Source organism: Salminus brasiliensis, chromosome 4 (assembly GCF_030463535.1).
Source record: "Salminus brasiliensis chromosome 4, fSalBra1.hap2, whole genome shotgun sequence".
Taxonomy (NCBI): domain Eukaryota; kingdom Metazoa; phylum Chordata; class Actinopteri; order Characiformes; family Bryconidae; genus Salminus; species Salminus brasiliensis.
In genome coordinates, this window is record NC_132881.1 from 7,912,478 (window position 1) to 7,930,362 (window position 17,885).

The 17,885-nt window shown below is 38.1% G+C and overlaps 1 protein-coding gene across 1 annotated transcript in view; it reads right to left on the reverse strand.

Annotated features, from left to right (window-relative positions):
- Window positions 1-16,414, reverse strand: part of mypn (myopalladin) — a 29,960-nt gene extending 13,546 nt beyond the window's left edge. The window contains exons 1-10 of the mRNA XM_072676797.1: window positions 15,516-16,414; window positions 9,293-9,468; window positions 9,130-9,175; window positions 8,378-8,744; window positions 6,781-6,852; window positions 5,913-6,054; window positions 4,446-4,562; window positions 4,056-4,160; window positions 3,092-3,275; window positions 1,576-2,982 (exon numbers count right to left, since the gene is read on the reverse strand). Of these exons, the coding sequence (XP_072532898.1) occupies window positions 1,576-2,982; window positions 3,092-3,275; window positions 4,056-4,160; window positions 4,446-4,562; window positions 5,913-6,054; window positions 6,781-6,852; window positions 8,378-8,744; window positions 9,130-9,175; window positions 9,293-9,468; window positions 15,516-16,414 (3,515 nt within the window). The remainder of the gene's footprint in view (window positions 1-1,575; window positions 2,983-3,091; window positions 3,276-4,055; window positions 4,161-4,445; window positions 4,563-5,912; window positions 6,055-6,780; window positions 6,853-8,377; window positions 8,745-9,129; window positions 9,176-9,292; window positions 9,469-15,515) is intronic.
- Window positions 16,415-17,885: the final 1,471 nt, after the last annotated feature.

Here is a 17,885-nt window from a genome sequence, read left to right on the forward strand (position 1 = left end):
GTGATCATGACTGACTACAGCTGGTATCTTCTGTGTCCATGCAAAAAGAGTTTGTTTGAAAGCACTCTTTGGATTCACCAACATATGGTACATTGGTAAAGCGTAAGTACAAATGATTGGAAGGTGTAGCCACGTTGCTATGATCTGGAAGTAGACCTAAACCCAAGAACCACAGAGGTCTTCCTTTTACTGAAACTGCTGGAACACCAGAGTCCACAGTCAAGCAGGTTTTGCTTCACAGTTACGTCACATAAAAAGGACTGAGTGGCTGCCACCCAAAAAGGAAGTCCCTGCTCCAAAATCAACGCTTTTAAGCTTGACTAAAGTTGTTGACTGTAGATGACCATGTGGACAAAGTAAAAGCTTTCTGGAGAAAGGTCGGATGAGACAAAGATGTTCGGAGGTGAAATAGTGAGTCATTCTTCAACTTCAAGATCACTGTACCAACTGTTAATCAGTGGTAGTAGTGGTAGCGTCATTGTCTGGGCTTGTGTTGCTACTAGTAAACAAAGAAGTGGATGAAATAATGAATAAGGAGGATTACCACGGAATTCTTCAGCATAACCTCAAACCATCAGCTAGACGGTTGAGACTTGGAACAGTGACCCCAAACAACAAAGTGGTTGTGGAATAGATAAGGCAGGCTAACATTTTGGAATGGTGTTTCTGAAGCCCTCACTTCGAATATGTGGACTGTGCTTAAAAGTCTGGTCCGTGCCAGAAAACCAACAAATGTAATTGTACTCTATCAGTTCTACTAAGAGTGATCAAACAGCCAACAAGAAAAATTTCATAAGACAAAATTTCATAAGTTGACATTCTTATAAAAACACTCCCAGAACCATAATAATCCCAGGCACTCTGTCTGTCTGTCTACATACACAGGTTACTGTCAACTCAGACCATAAACAAGACAAAATGGCAAAAAAGGTGTCTTGTTGAAGGCCTGACCAGATCAACTTTGAACCACGTTATTCATTCTAAGGTAACATAAACATGTGGACTGATGAATGCTCCCTGCTAGCTCTGCTGAGACTCTTCAGAGCTGTAGATTGCTGTTTGACCCATAGTGACCTGTTTTAAAACTGGCTTCAGGAGTGCTGGAAGAATACACATACACCTGACTGTATTTGGCAGCAGACATGAAAACAAAAATAAATGTAAAAATCGTATAAATCATTAAATAAAATGTTATAAATCAACAATATGTTTTTGTTTTAGGGTGTAGGGTAATATGTGACAGATCAGGTTTGGACTGGCCAATCATATTATGTTATGTAACACAATTGTAAATGAAGGGCAGACCAGGCCTGGGCGATACCTGAGAATAGCTATTTCGATATTTTCTTTATTTTTTTATTCATCTTCTGTCATAAAAGAAAATTCAGAAAAGACTGAGACCTATAAATCTGTACTTGTTTTCCATCCAGAATCAAAAATGCATTTTAATCATAATCCACCATTTCTCATATTACTGCAATAGCCACTGACTTTATCAGACATTCTATCTCTCCATCAGACAGTCTGAGTATACAGTAACCATTAATGAGATTGGAGGCTAATAATGAGGCTTACCTAGGAGGAGCCCTCATGGGGAGTCCCATGGCATTGGTTGGAGGAGAAGTTGGCAAAGAAGGTAGAACAGAGCTGAGGAAGGCCACTGGGTCCTGGATTGGGCTAGATGTGGAGCCACTAGAGGTTGGAGAGGAGGCCTGTGGTGGTGACTGAGATTGCCTTAAAACGAAGACTGGATTTAGCAAAGCAGGAGGCACCAAAGGTGGTGATGAGACATATGGCGGGCTGCTTGGAGATTCTAGAAGTCTGGTCGGGAAAACCCGAGGTGATGGAGTACACTGATTGCTGGAGGAAGCGTAATCCCTGGTAGTATTGGGGAATTTTGGTATAGCAGGGGATGGAGGTGGTGAAGGGCTCCTCACGGGTGAGAGTGTTTGGGCAGCAATAAATTCCTTGGGTCTGGTATAACTGAATGTTTGTGCAGAGTTGGCACTTGAGATTGAAGTGACACAGAGTGGTGGAGTCTGAGCAGTGGAGATATGAGGTGCATTCAGAACAGATACAGGTGCATTTTGTAATAAATGAGAGGAAGTGATGTTCATAAGTGGCATATTGGTTGAACCGTGAGAATTTGTGCTTTCCACCAATTTTGGTTCTGTGCTATGTTGATTCACTGCAACGCTGTGAAACTTAGTTTCAGTAGTATTTCTTAACAGCGTGGAATGCGTTGTGTCAACTTGAGTAATGGGGACTGATTTCATCTGAGTGGTAGGAGTGATGTTTAGTGGAGTTATAGGAGAGGAATGAACGGGAGGAGTCATATTTATGTTGGCTGTCAGACCAGTGTTGGACGGTTGAGGCTGGATTGTTGAAGCCACATTTGGTTGAGGCATAGTTGTAAGAGGGCTTGTGTCTGGCACTGTTTGGCTAAGAGGGGACAGCAGAGTGGTAGACATCACATTTAAATGGGAGATAGGAGATACTGGAGCTAATCTGACTTGGGGCATTGGTTGAATTGTCTCCATATTAAGTTTGGGCATTAGGGCAGCAGGACCTGAAATCATCTGCGGTACTTGTGTGGAAGGGCCAAGATTTATAGGGACATTGTTAAACTGTGAGTTAAGAGACATATTCTGTTGTGGTGCGGGCGGTTTGTTAAAAAAGACTGCAGGGGATGGACTGTCCTCAGCCAAGGGAACAAGATCAGTCAATGAATGGGGGGAAGGAATAGAGCTTGGGAAGGGAATGGGTGGGGGATTCATCTGCGGCACTGGAACAGTATTCATTAAGGGCGGATGTGTTTGTTTTGGTGCTGATAGCAGTGGCTGTGAAGGAGTGAAGACCAATGTGTTTGACTGATCAAGACCTTCTTGGTCTAACTGAGACAACTCAAGGCTTGGAGGAACACTCTCCTGTTGCTGCTCCAAAAGTACTTGCTTGTGAAGAATTTGGAGCTGCAGTGGATTACTTTCAAACACAAAGCAAAGAAAGACAGAAATTAGATCAAAATTTGAAACCAGATTTATACCGCAGTTGCATTGTCTGATTCACTGTAGTTCAAGGAAACACTACTTACAGTTTGGGTTTAGTCAGCACTGGTGGGGGACCTTTACTGAGCGATATGTCTTCATAAGTGTTGTATTCCTCCTCATTAGGCAGTTTAAAGGTTACTCTGAGACCCACTCGAGAGCTAGACTGTGGCTCATTGTGCTTTTCTGATGTTTTTTTTGATGTAGTCTTCAGACAGGATGTCAGGGGATCTGGGGGGGTGGCAACATTTTAGTCACTAGAGATTCCTCAGGTTATTTCTTAAACCATTTTCAACCATTTCCCTCATTTAAAATGGCTCAATGAACTTGTGTATTATAAACACTTCTTTGTTATTGTAACTAAAATACAAAAAGGGTCTGCAATTACAATTTAAAGTCATTCTAAATGTGTCCACCCATCAAACCAATTTTAAATACAACAAATCAAACAAACAACATGGTATATTCTCCTCCGGATTCAGTGCTATACAGAGGGTGAGTGGACCAGGCAGCATTCACAAGCTAATCATGAACTTGACTAAAAGGGGATATGCAGATAAAAGACTTGCAAGCCACTGCCAAGGCATCACTCATTGGTCATAAATACACCAATGATTTTATGAAACACAAGTAGCGAAGTTAGCTGTGGCTGCTCCACTGCGCTAGTTAACTTCTAGTAATGCATTTTTTTAATGCTCCTGCAGATGCACAATGATGATCAGGCTAGCAGGCTATACATTTCTGTTGGGTGTGAAACAGCATTCATAGACTGAGAAAAGGTTGTACAGTATAGTCTTGTTCAATGTGTGGAAAATGGATCTCAAAGCAGATGTTAGTGATTGGCACAAAAAGAACAATTACCACACTGTGGAGAAAGTAGCTGAATTTCCAGGTGTTTTTTTTTTTTTTTTTACTTCAACCCAGTTTGTTTAACACACCTGATCAAGTAATTATAGAGATTATAATAAAATGATCTTATAATTTTTTAAATTATAGACGTCTCTAGCTTACATTTTGAAGGTGTAGTGATGGGGTCTGGTTCCAGGACCTTGTGGTGACAGGGATCCGCTGTTGAAGTGCTTAAGTTTTGTTTGTGGTTGCCATTATTATCATTGTCTATAGGTGCACAAACCATATGAAATGTTCACAGTTACATATAAATCCTTATGTGATAAAATGAACAGTGATCAGTATAAAATGAGTGACCCAAAACTAATATGTACACAAAGATGTACATATAAGCTTTAAATATAAGCTTTTTTCATTTAAAATTATTAAATTGACAGATATATATATCATATGTTGACAGTCAGATCAGCCTGACAATTATGCATACAAACATAACATACATAATTCTAAAATTACAATTAAATACATAAAAATAAAAAACTGAAAAGTTACCTTTTACCGTCAATACAGCAACACTTGAGACTGTGCCATACTTATTGCTGGCTGTGCAGGTAAATGTTCCAGAATCTTCAACAAAGACTTCAGCAATAACCAGAGTACATATATTCTCTAAAATTCCAAACCAAGCAAGAAAAATGAGAAACATGTTAATGGCCATTATTTATTTAATGGCGTTTATTTAGTAAACTAAAATCTGAAACAGTATAAAAACTACCAGTTTCCAATTATGTTACAAATGGAAAAACATTTTTCCAAAACTTTAATATGACAGTGGTGTGATCCTGCAGATGGTGTTGCACAATGATGAAATATATTCAACTGATGTTAAGCCATTGACTAAAATTGATAAAATACCAGCAAATAATCTAAATGTCAGTATGTTCCCAGTATGTTCAGAACTAAATCAGACATGGTACAGGGGTGTGTTCATGAACTGACTACTTGATTAGACCATCTTAGTAGCTGAACTGTAAAACAGAAAAAGAGGTGTGGTCAAAACAGCAGTGGCAGCACAAGTCTTCACTGGACAGTAGATAGTTACTCCAACAGAAGCAGGATAAACTCTTTTTATTAGCTTAAAAATGATATTGGAAGAATGACTTGAGCAATGAATGAACATCTTTGTCCGCAACACTTTACAACATCCGGAAAATTCGACCCTTCCTCTCTAGAGAGACCACCCAGGTGCTTGTTCAGTCTCTCGTCACTTCAAGACTTGATTACTGCAGCTCTCTTCTGGCTGGTCTCCCTCTGCGCACCATCAGGCCCCAGCAACTTATCCAGAATGCAGCATCAAGGGTCGTCTTCAATGTCCCTAAATTCAGCCATGTCTCTCCACTGCTACGTTCTCTTCACTGGCTTCCTGTAGCTGCTTCCCGCATCAGATTCAAAACCCTGACTCTGGCCTACAAAGCCCAGAATGGACCAGTCTCTCCGTACTTGATTGCAATGGTCAAAAGCCGATCCGCAACAAGAGCCCTTCAAGCTTCAAGTACGGCTCAGCTCAACCCGCCATCCCTCAAAATCCATGGAAGACAAGCGTCCAGGGTTTTTTCTGTCCTGCACCAAAGTGGTGGAATGAGCTTCCCCTGGGTGTCTGAACAGCAGAGACCCACCTCTTCAGAGAGTACAGAGTAGAGTATTATGGTCTCCATATTGACTTGTGTTTAGTAGGGTCTAAGATTAGAGGTATATTTGAATTTTAGTTTATTCAAACTAGCTGAGGTTATCCTTGAGTAAACAGTGAAGCATTTTTGTAAGTCACTTTGGATAAGAGCGTCTGCTAAATGCTGTAAATGTAAATGTAAATGCAATAGGTGTAACTTATAGCTAAGTAGCTGAATGCATTTATTAAGAGGGGTGTCCACAAACATTTGGGCATGAACCTCTAACTCACTACATCATTGATACCCCCAGCCTGTGCATGCATATGACAACCCACATCAAAATTAGACATACTCTTTTGCAGGATCCTGAAGTCAGGAGAGTCCTCAATGAGCATCCCCTCCCTGTACCAGTCTACTCTGGGCGCAGGAACTCCCTTAACACGGCATTCCAGTACCACCAGCTGACCCTCAAAAGCATGAAGGTCTTGAAGAGTCTGAATAAAAATGTACAATAATTAGTATACAATCTTCAAAAAGTATTTAAATATCTTTTATGAGTTTAATGAGTTTTATAAAGGCAAATTTGATTTATACAAACAAATAAATTTATTTATTAAAGTGTAATTCATATTCATTTACACATTAATTTAATACACATTTATCACATGAATACAATATATAAAGCTACTAAGTTACATCTGATTATGGCGATTATCAGCTATTATTTAGCAGTCTATACATTTTCTCTTATGGGTTCAAATAAAAAATACAATTATATACAGTATAGATTTGTTCCACACATCAACAGAAAAGGAAATTTTACATATGATGGCTTAAATTTAATATTTATATTTAAAGCTTAATATTTAAAGCTTTCAATCTTAAAGGAAAACATCCTGAATGTATGATACTGTATATATCTTGTCCATTAATATGATAAACTTATATTTGCTTAATTACCTGCACATAACATTATTGCAGACATTCCTCAAGTGAAATTAGGTACTTGGGAAACTAGAATATTAAATATAGACTACATTTATACAGCGTCCACAGATGAGATGCAAATGAGTAATGGAAGTTCCAAGCATGGACATTATTGGTGTGCATTACCAGTGATTAATAACTTCATGATAAACATATGTCTGAAACAAAACTTCAAGGGCGACATTTTAACACTGTAATGTGTTCATTTGTTAAAATGAGTGTCTATACGATACCTTTGTAAAAACAGGTGCTGCCATTATGGGTCTTCCGTCTAAACCTTGTGGGTAACAATTGGCATTTTGGTTCTAAAACAAAAAAAAGTTAGTTATCTCTTTTTCTATACATTGAGCAGAGGCAGATGGGTTCCCCTCCTGAGTCTTGAGGGAGTTTCCCCCAACACTGTAAATCCTGGCTTACTAACATACTGATAAAGACTTGACTTGCTGCTAGTGAACAAAGACTTTCTTCCTGGTCATTAAACCAATTTAATCCTTCAAAAGCCGTAGCTTACTGAGATCGACAGCCAATCCTAGTTGGGAAAAGCTATCAACTGTGCACATGTAGTTTAGTTAATCCTCATATAAACCTTGGGATGAGCTAATGGCTGAATGCAATCAAATTCTCACAGGAATGTTTCAACATCTACTGAAAAAAAAGTTATGTTACTGTTACTGCAGTAAAGAGGGATCAAACTCCTTCTTAATAACCTTGATTTAGAAATGGTGTGGACATATAGGGGCAGATTTACCATTATTTTGCGCCGCCGTAAATGCTGTAAACACTGTAAACACTGTAAGAATTAAAAATTGTAACGTTTCAAATTTTCTACATAGATCCAACACTCCCTCTAGTGCTTATATAAAGACGCTGCTATGAAAAGGACATTATTTCAATGAATCAACCACTACATCATATTGAACGACCAACTGATGCTCAAAGAAAAGCCTGAGTAATACTTTATAATACTATTTCACAGTAATTAGTGAACTATGCAGGGAGTAAGCAGGAACAAACAAACGCTGCATTATCACCACGGTCACTACTATTATTTATTGAGGAGTCAATTAATTAAAGTTATTCAATATGCAATAGTGAACTAATAATTAGGGTGCTCTTAAAAATGACTCCTTATCAGCGAAAACCACTCAGAGTAATCAAGACAATTCAACTCAACAACAATGCCACCTTAGAAACTACTCATTCTATTTAGTTCCACTAATGAGCTTCTCACTATATTATTCATTCAAAAAAACAAAAATAATGCTTTGTTGATCAGTAATTAATTAAGTAGTTTTATATAAAAAGGTATCGTTAATAGGTTGTACTACAATAGATACATACACTTCAAATGTTTGTGGTCGCACCTTCTAATGAATGCATTTAGCTACTTTAAGTTGCACCCACTGTTGACACAGATGTAATACACACACAGCTTGTCCCTGTAAATAAGTACTGCCAATAGAATAAGACTCTCAAATATACATGAACTTATTGGCACCATGCCTATTGCCAGGCGTGGGCTAGAGGGGTATTAAGCTCCCCAGCTGTGATTATAAAATTATATGATGAAATTATAATAGCAAACAGTATTATGAAACAGTATTATATGGTTTTGGGAGTGTCTACTGTGCCACATTATGTTTTGTCTATTTTATTTTGTAATAAAAATCAGAACATTGTTCATCATCACTGTTAACTGTATTAGTAAATTATCCAACTACATTAGCCACTCCTACCAGAACAAAGTGTCATAGACTGCACTTAGTAAATCTACCCCATACTGAATTTAATGAACAACCCTATTTTGATGTCAAGAATGTACGTTCTTACCTCAATAACAATTTGCTGAGCTGTAGACAGAGATTTTGACAGAATTTTAGATGTTTCTTGACTAAGCTCGGGTGTCGCTGAAATATCAACTGACTGGCCACTGGGCCCTGTGGGAATTATCTGGGGAGATGGTGGTATGGGTGATGGTTCCTGGACAGGTATTTCAGAGCAGTTTTCTTGGGAAGGTTCTGTGTCTACTCCATCAGCTATAGTGGTAGAGACTGTAGGACTGGGCAGAGTTGAGAAGGTTTCAGATGATGCTGACTGGTTTAAACACGGTGATATTAGGGGGTCTTCAACATTAGGAGATGTAATGGGGACCTCTGGAATTTTAGTCACAGTGGGCTGTGGAGCTCGTTTGTGCATTCTGAGGGGAAAAAGAGCCTGGATCAGTGTTTTATAGCTGGTATATGCATATAGAGCTCTGGCACTTTCAGTTAACTGTTGTTCCATTTTAATTCATTTAATTAAAAAGGTAAATTCTTATAGCTTTATTGTTCATACCCAAACCTAGTATAACGGCAAAGGGGTGAAATTCAGGGGGTCAATTCTGTACTGCTGTGCATCTCTTCATCATGGAATTTTTACATTGTGTCTCAATTTCATGATGGATGGACCAATAGAAATGCTCTGCAGTGAATGTCCATGGACCCCCAGTGACAATTAAGATTATTTCCTCCTCTGTAATGTTGCAAGATTTTAGAAGCTAATAGAGGTTTTGGCTTGGCAGCGACTACATATGAAAGACTCACTGTGCTTCGAAAGGCTGGTCTCCATCAGAATCAGATGATGTGGCACCTACAGAAAGAAATCTTTATATTAATTTACTAAATATTCATATTAATAAGTACTGGCCTGTTTGTTAGTTAGTTAGTTTGTTTTTTATTGATCCCTTATCTTAAGAATATTACTTACCCTCAATATAAATTTCTGCTGACGTTGAGTCTGTGCCACAGAAGTTGGAAGCAAAGCAGGAGTAGCGCCCTGTGTCTTCCTCAAAAGCCTCTGTAATAATCAGTGAGTGCAGCTCGCCATTATTGATAATCTGAATATCAGGGCTGTTTTCCAACTCTTTGCCCTCACAGAACCACCTGAAAGAAGCCAAAATGGACATGATTAGGTTCAATTAGACTTTTCTGTATACATTTTTACTTTCTTTGTTTTCATGTAGGTCTTCTATATATTAATCACACAACTGTTCCCTTGTCAACAAACTGTCCTGGAGAATAGCGTGAAAATAATGTGTCAAAAAAAACTATAAAATGTAACTTTTACTTTTCCCAGCACACAAAAGTCTTAGTTATCCTTAGACCACCTTGTAAATACATTCGATTTTTTCCCTGAAGATTCTTTATTCTGGCACCGGCACAAAGCCTCTGTACAGAGAGCTGGGTTCGAGTCCCCAGTGAGCAAGCCAGAGGCGACAGTGGCAAAGAAAAACTCCCTCAGAGCAAGAAGAAGAATCACTGAGAGGAACCTAGACTTAAAAGGGGAACCCATCCTCCTCTAGTTGACACCAGATTTACGGATTTACAGTCATCAAAAACAAATAAAGAAAAAGCAATGAGTCAAACACTATGGTGCTCCATCTAGTACTTTTGGGAAGAGTTGGGAATGATGAGGTGGGGTGGTGATAATGCAGCATCCTGACCTCACTAAAGCTCTGAAGTTGCTGAATGCACAGCAATGCTCTAAAACGTAGTAGAAAGCCTTCAGAGTAGAGACAGTTACTCCTTGATTTCAGAAGGAACAATGTGCAGATGTCTTTCACATCACTGAACAATCACGTGTTTAATTTAATGCTGTTACCATAATCACTGCATGTTTAGGTGAACAGTGTAAATGAACATCAATAGAAACACTATTCTCACCCAGTGGGGGCGTGAGGGAGCATGATCGTATAATTAATATATGTCTATATATAAATAAATACATGCATTTGCATCGATATATGCATTAACATACTAATTTGTAGGAATGTTCCAATCCAGGCTGAGCCTCCTAATGCTGAGTATAGGCCGATACTGATCTGATCTGTATGTTATGTTTTTGTGGTATGAATAATACAGCCATGCAGTTTAGATAAGATGTGCTGCTAATAAATGTGCTCAGTAAAATCACTTTATTTTAAGTATTTTAAGTAGTAGTTTCTACAATGACACATTCTGGATTGATTGATTTAGTTTAGTTAAGACTTTTTTTTTAAATAGTGTTTAATAGTGTTTCTAGTGTTTAATATATTATAATTCCGTCTGACTCTCCTTCCTGACCAATCAGCTCCCAGCTCCTTTAAAACACTGCAGTCTAGTCGCTTCCTGTGTGTGTGTGTAGTGGTACGCACTCAACTACTGATGTGACAGCTGGTTTATAGTGAGGTGTATTTGGGTTTTTATAGCATGTGTGTATTACCATTAGCATTAGGCTCCACTCAGTTCAAAGGCATGCAATTCTCCCGCTGGTAAAACAGAGCGTTTAAGTTTTATAAAGATTCAGATATTATGGTCTGTTTTCATGTTCCAGTGTAAAACTCTTAACTCTTCACACTGCAGACTCTTAACTCTTTTATTTACCTTCTGAGAACGTTCGCACTGCTGCCGACTGTGCAATAATGTCTGTTAATGGCGCCCTGAGGACAGCAGGTGACGCGCTGAACACCGTGGTTAAAACTAAGACTCGGAACTGGATTGGGAATCAAATAGCAGATATCTGATTTATTAAAATATGCCTGGATGGGCCCTGATCCAGATCCGCCTGATCTAATCAGGAGATCCCTAATCCCCAATTTATTGCTATGGTCTATCAATTGTGGTCATTCCTACTATGAATCACGCTCAGATGACATAGCAGCTGCACGCCATTATCTTTTCTTTTTTCTTTTAAACTGGGCACCTGATAGCTTAGACCTTTTGCTTTCTATTTGTGTTGTTGATCTGACTCTCCAGCTATAGTACATTACACTTAATCATACATTACCAACCTGTGTCAATAACTACTTTACCAGGGTAGTATACTGTGTGCAGACCGGCTTTTAATATTCTATATTAAATATATTTATATTTAATTATATTTTATGGCTTTTATTTTTAAAACAACAATTTCACACAAAATTCATTAAAAATGCAATTAAATATCTGTATTACGATGAAATGTGGTTTATTTGGTCGCATTTTATAGTGTGACCAGTTTTGGTACTGTACAAAGTTAGAGGTGCATTGTGTTGAAGCTGTAAATGCAACCGATTTCAGTGAGACGTGGTGCATTTTCTGAAATAAGTGCAGGGGTGGCGATATTTTCGGTCATGACTGTATGTTGAATGTACAATTACTAAGCAATTTATTAGGAAGACCTACCAACTCATCCATGCCATTAACTAATCAGCCAATCATTTAACAGCAAAGCAATCCATAAAATGTGATATCTGTGATTCTGAACGTGGCATGATAGTCGGTGTCAGATGTCCTGGGATTTTCAGCACAACAGTCTCTCGGGTTTCTCCACTCAGAATGGTGTAATAAAGAAAACATACCCAGTGAGCTGTAGCTCTGCAGACGGAAATGCCTTTTTGATGAGAGAGGTCAATGGAGAATATCCAGACTGACAGAAGCTGACAGAAAGGCTACTGTAACTCATATAACCACTCAGCATCTCAGAATTTACAACATGTCCAACCTTGACCACGTCATGTTCCACTTCTGTCAGCCAAGAACAGAAAGCTGAGGCTGCCGTAGGCACAGAATCACCAAAGTTGGACAGCTGAAGACAGGACAAACAAGACTATTGTATAGTATTGTTGATGACAATGTGCATCCCTTTGTGGCCACAGTTTATCCATCTTCTAACGGCTACTTCCAGCATGATGTCTCTCCATGTCACAAAGCAAAAGTCATCCTGAACTGGTTTCATGAACATGACAATTCAAATGTCCTTCATTGGCCTTCCCAGTCACAAATCCAATGTTGTAGAACGGGAGATTGAGAGCATAATAAATCTGCAGGAACTGTGTAACGCGATCATGCCAACATGGACAAGAAAGTTTGTCCTCAATAGGAGCAATAGGAGGCTCTATGCAGAATTAGTATGATCTTCCTAATAAACCGGTCAGTACCTGTTAGTGCTGCGTGTTTCCATTTTATATTAGATATTACTTAGGCTAATCTCCAACAACTGCAACTTTGTAATCATCAAAGATTCTGGCTATCTGGACTCTCACATGCTAGTTCCTAATATGTCCTTTGCAGAGCATTGAGTATATTAACTCACCTTCTGGAAAACTGAGAAAGATCTGTTTCTCCAACTCTAGAAACCCTCCAAAAAAAGATTTTTGCATGGAGTAAGACACATTAAATGTCTCTCGCTCCCTGTTCATGCCCCAGGAACTGCACTTGTTGAGTCCACGTTCCCACTAGATTTAGCGCATACAACCAGAACCCCCACACAAGCTAAACAAAGCTAGCAGTGCACATACCTAAAACACACACACAGCTAAATATAGTATGACAGCTCATACACTAACATTTACCAGCGCAATGGTCTTGGACTCTTCTGAACATCTCTGCTCAATAAGGAAATATCCTTAGTTGTTTATTTAATACCAAGCATTGTATTAAATTAGTGTTTAATAGGTCCAGTTCTGCACCATGTTCTGCTATATATAGAAATTTTACTTGCATATCTTCTTGTTTTGTTTAAGCAGAAAAACTGTACTTTTTGCACATCTAACCTAAATGAAAAATCAATCACTGAAAGAAATGTAATCATTTATGTAATAACTGAACTGAAATGAATCCGAAGACACTAGTGTAGCTTTTGGTGAATTACACAGTTAAGGTTTAAGGTTTACATGCACTCACCAAAGGCATGAATATCATGGCATTACTGAGCTTTCAATTATGTATTTCAACTGTTGCTTTTCTGGGACTGAATGACTGACAATAAACCTTAATTAAAAAATAGATGAAAAAAAAACAACAACAAAATTGCAGCACAAGCTTGAACTTCTTAAATTTCAACAGAGAACTAATTCACCTTTTGCAGCATATGTTCAAAATCTCTGTTCTAGTCCTCCAGGACCTTTAAATCCAGCAAATTTACATTTGAAACAACTTCAGCTGACTGTGAAACTCGTGCATTGTGACAGCTGTGTGTGCATGTAACTTGTCACATAACATATGCTCGCATACATCTCAACAGTGTTGTTTCGTGCTGACCTGTTGAGTAGGTGGTCATTTTGAGTGACAGTAAGTGTTCTGCTATATACTTCAACATTCTACACTAAAATCTGGAATATACAAATGGCTGTAAAAAAAAAAAAGAAGAAAAGAAAATAAATACAGGTAAACCAAACATTCTGTAAATGAAAAAAAGAAAAAATATATATTATTTTTATACAATTATTTATTACGTGTTTTGTCATTTAAAAATAGATTCACACATTCAAACATCATTTAGAAAATTACATGTGTAGTTGGAATTGGAGCAAGGGCTACTATATAAGGCCTCACTGCAATGATCATAAAATGCTGCGAATTAGAAAACACTGGTTTAGAAAGAAATCAGTATTCCAAAAGTGCAAATGTTTTTGGCCACGATAACAGAGTTGGTAATGTATTTCACAGGGAAAGGAAAAAAACTGCAAAACAAATAGAAATTGAAGAAATAAGAAATTAGACGTTTGACATTAAGTGTTTAGAAAATCTGACCTGAAGTAGGTCAGACCTAGGGTTTCTATGCCATGTCTGTGCCAAAGGTTTGTATTAGCTAAAACTTTTAGAACTAGAAACCTCTTAAAATGAAGAATGAAGAATTATAATTTTCATTTTGTGCTCAAAAATGCATATAATTTTTTGTCGCATTGGCGATTTATATTGATTAATTTTCTTTTTTTCTTTTTCTTATCTGCCTCCTCTTGGTCAGGGACATAGTAGGTCTATGCATCCATTATATTCATCTCTTATTTTCAATCTGCTTGTTAATAACAGTGAAACAATAACTGGGAACAATGTGACATACTGTTTTCCAAGATGTCGATTAAGTAGACAATTCTTGCATTTAATATTTGTTGTAACTTTCATCTTTTCTTGATAAAGGCTTCAGATAAAGTCTTGATAAAAGATAAGCCTTTGCACCTATAGAATCACTTTCTCCCAACATGTGTGCAAAGACAATGTGAATACTTAACTGGACAGTTATTGGTCAATATATGAAACCTGGGTGTTGTGTTAAGTGGTGTGATTTGTACAATGGCTTTCACAGCTTTATTAACTCTATAGTTAATTGTTGCATTCTCAGCACTCTTCTACTAGCTTGCTTTTTCTTTAATTCATTTTCTCAGTTATAAACACACTATTTGGAAACAAAATAGTGTGGAAGACAAGCGTCCAGGCTCTTTTCTGTCCTGGCACCAAAGTGGTGGAACGAGCTTCCCCTGGGTGTCCGAATGGCCGTGTCGCTCGCTGTCTTCAAACGCAGACTGAAGACCCACCTCTTCCGAGAGGACTTGGGCGAATAGAGTACTATGGTCACCTTATTGTATTGTGTTTAGTAATGTCTAAGCTTAGAGGTATCTTTGAATTATTAGTCTATTCTAACTAGCTAAGGTTTCTTTCTTGGATAAATAGCAAAGCACTTTGTAAGTCGCTCTGGATAAGAGCGTCTGCTAAATGCCGTAAATGTAAATGTAAATGTAAAATACATATACAGAGACTGTATTTCATCTCCTAGTTACTAACAGACCTATGTGACGGAGACTCAAAAGAAGAGTGGCCTTTTAAGACAACACTGATATCTATCTGTGAGGGTTTTAACACAGCTTTAAATGAACCACTGTCTGCCACCCATTTTTGCCTGTAAATTACTAAAATTAAACTAATTAACTCATTAAAAATTGACCTTGTGTTTTTAAGAATCAATACAATATTGCAAAACAAAATATCGCAATACTTCCATGTATCGATATTCTCTTACACCCCTAATGCACTCACACTGTAATACAGTTTTACATGTTAACTCATGCAACTAAATAAGCAAATCCCTAATACCTAACTATTTTTCAACTACTCGTTTAACATAATTCAGCTTTATCTGTAATTTAGCAGATTAACATGGTTCACAATGCATCCCTACAGATACACAAACTCACCGAACTTCTGGAGCTGGGAATCCTCTGACAATGCAATCCAGCTGAACCTTGCTGCCCTCTGGGACCTCTCTGCTTTTGAGTTTCTGAATAAAATGTGGGGATTCATACACTGGCTCTGAGAGTTCAGGCTCTGTCAAGACTGACGTTTCACACTTTATCTCAAATACGGGCTCCTGCCCCTCTGTCTCTGTGTTATATAGCTCCTCTGCAACTTGGTCGCGTGAAAGGAACTCCAGCGGTTCATTGTTCAGAACAGGTCTTTCCCTATCCTCTGTATCATGGAGGAACGAGGCGGCATCACCTTGATGTTTGCTCTGATATCGGCTCCGATGTGCTTTGCAAGACCTAGGCCGAATCCGCTTCGAACTGTTGGCCTTGAAGAGAGAGGAAAGCTCCTCTATGAAGTCAGCTGCCTTATTAAGAAACTCTTTCTTGGACTGAATCTCTGTGCCATAGGAAGTGTTCTTTATGTGTTTTTTCAAGTCTGGAGCAGGTTCCCTGGGAGTCTTGACATTCCTAAGCTTATTTTCTGACTGGAGAACATGTCTCTCAGGCATGACCTCCGCTTTTTCTTGAGCGGCTTTGTTGATTGGGGCAGGGATAGAGGTGTTTGGCGGACATGCTTCTGACCTATCCTCTTGCGGCTCGTGACCAAAAGATTTTTGGGCAAGGTCAACGCTCTTATTCAGTTCCTCCTGGCTCAGGAAGGCAGAAAGATCAGGAAATTGAGACTCATCCTTGCATAAAGAATCCTCCGCTTTTCCTTTTTGAGTGCCATATACTACATGATGAGGACGGTCAGAGCTTTGTCTGTGATGTCTATGTTGGGTCTCAGCCAAGTAGCTGTCTCGTAAGAACTGTGATATCGACATCGGTTGATCCATCTCACTGTCTTGCATGATGCTAGGAACAAAAAAGGTGATTGTGTATGAGAACGTGAACAGCACAGAATGGAATTGTGCACTTAAAATATCACACAAAAATATTTTAATTAACTATAATGGCATTTATGTACTTTTTGCGTACATTACGTACATACAGACGTTTACGTACACTATATAAAAAGACACTTATGCATTTTTTCTCACTGTCTGACATGAATTTAGAATAAACTTTTCCTGTTTTAGGTCAATTAGGATTACCACAATGATTTGCTAAATGCCAGAATAATGAGAGAGGGATTTCTTGAGGCAATTTTTATTCATTACTTTCTTCAAAGTCAAAAGTTTAAATACATTTCACTAGTATTTGGTACCATTGCCCTTAAACTGCATGACTCGGGTCAAACATTTTAGATATCCTTCCACAAGCTTCTCACAATAGTTGGCAGGAATTTTATTTTGCTTTTGTTCTTGGGTTGATTTGGGCACATTTTGGACGTATTTGGAAAAAATACATCCACAGGTGTGTCTAATTAACTCAGATGTTGCCAATAAACCTATGAGAAGCTTCCAAAGACATGACATCATCATATGGGCTGTCCCAAATTGTTTAAAGGCATAGTAATATTGGTGTATTTAAACTTTGGACTTTGAAGAAAGTAAAAAAAATCGTATTATTCTGGCATTTAGCAAATAGCAATAATTTTGGGAATCCCAACTGACCTAAAACGGGAAACGTTTATTCTAAATTCATGTCAGACAGTGAAAAAATGTGTCTTTTTATATAGTGTATGTAAACTTCTGGTTTCAACTGTAACTGACATAACTGAAATATCCATTAACAAATAAGCTGTTTAGGGACAATCTCACAAATATACAATTACAATGTCTGAAACCACCAATACTAAAATATTGCTATAAAAAAATGCTGTAAAAGCTATTAACCACAGCATCTAAACTCGTACATGTCTATTTCTTGTTAAAAGCAATTAATGCAGGCTCTGAGTGGCTCAGCGGTCTAATGAACTACCAATATGACGCAGGGGGTTGTGAGTTTGATTTCTTAAGGCCGAACTCTCTCAGGGTGGCTAAGCCCCCCCATGCACATCTCAAATTCACTGTCGGTACGTCTCCAACTCTACCAAACAGCTGAATGTGTTCCTATGCCCCTACATCAATCTAGCCCAGACTACCATTGTTATCTATCCTGTTAAATCTGAAGTAAAAGAGGTGCTAAGGAGCTAAATCAGACGTTAAAAAGTTTTACACCAAACCCACTTTAAGACATTCATCATATAGGCTTTGTATTGAGCTGTCAATAATGTTTAATTAACGCTTGTTAAATAAGTCCTTGAAATGACGGCTGCCGAAAAAGATGCCTCTGTGTCTGAAAAAATGTTTTTCCTTATTCTCTCACATAGAACAATACCGAAACAAAGACCGAAATGTGTTAGTGTATATATTATTTTAGAAGTTTATTGTTACAAAT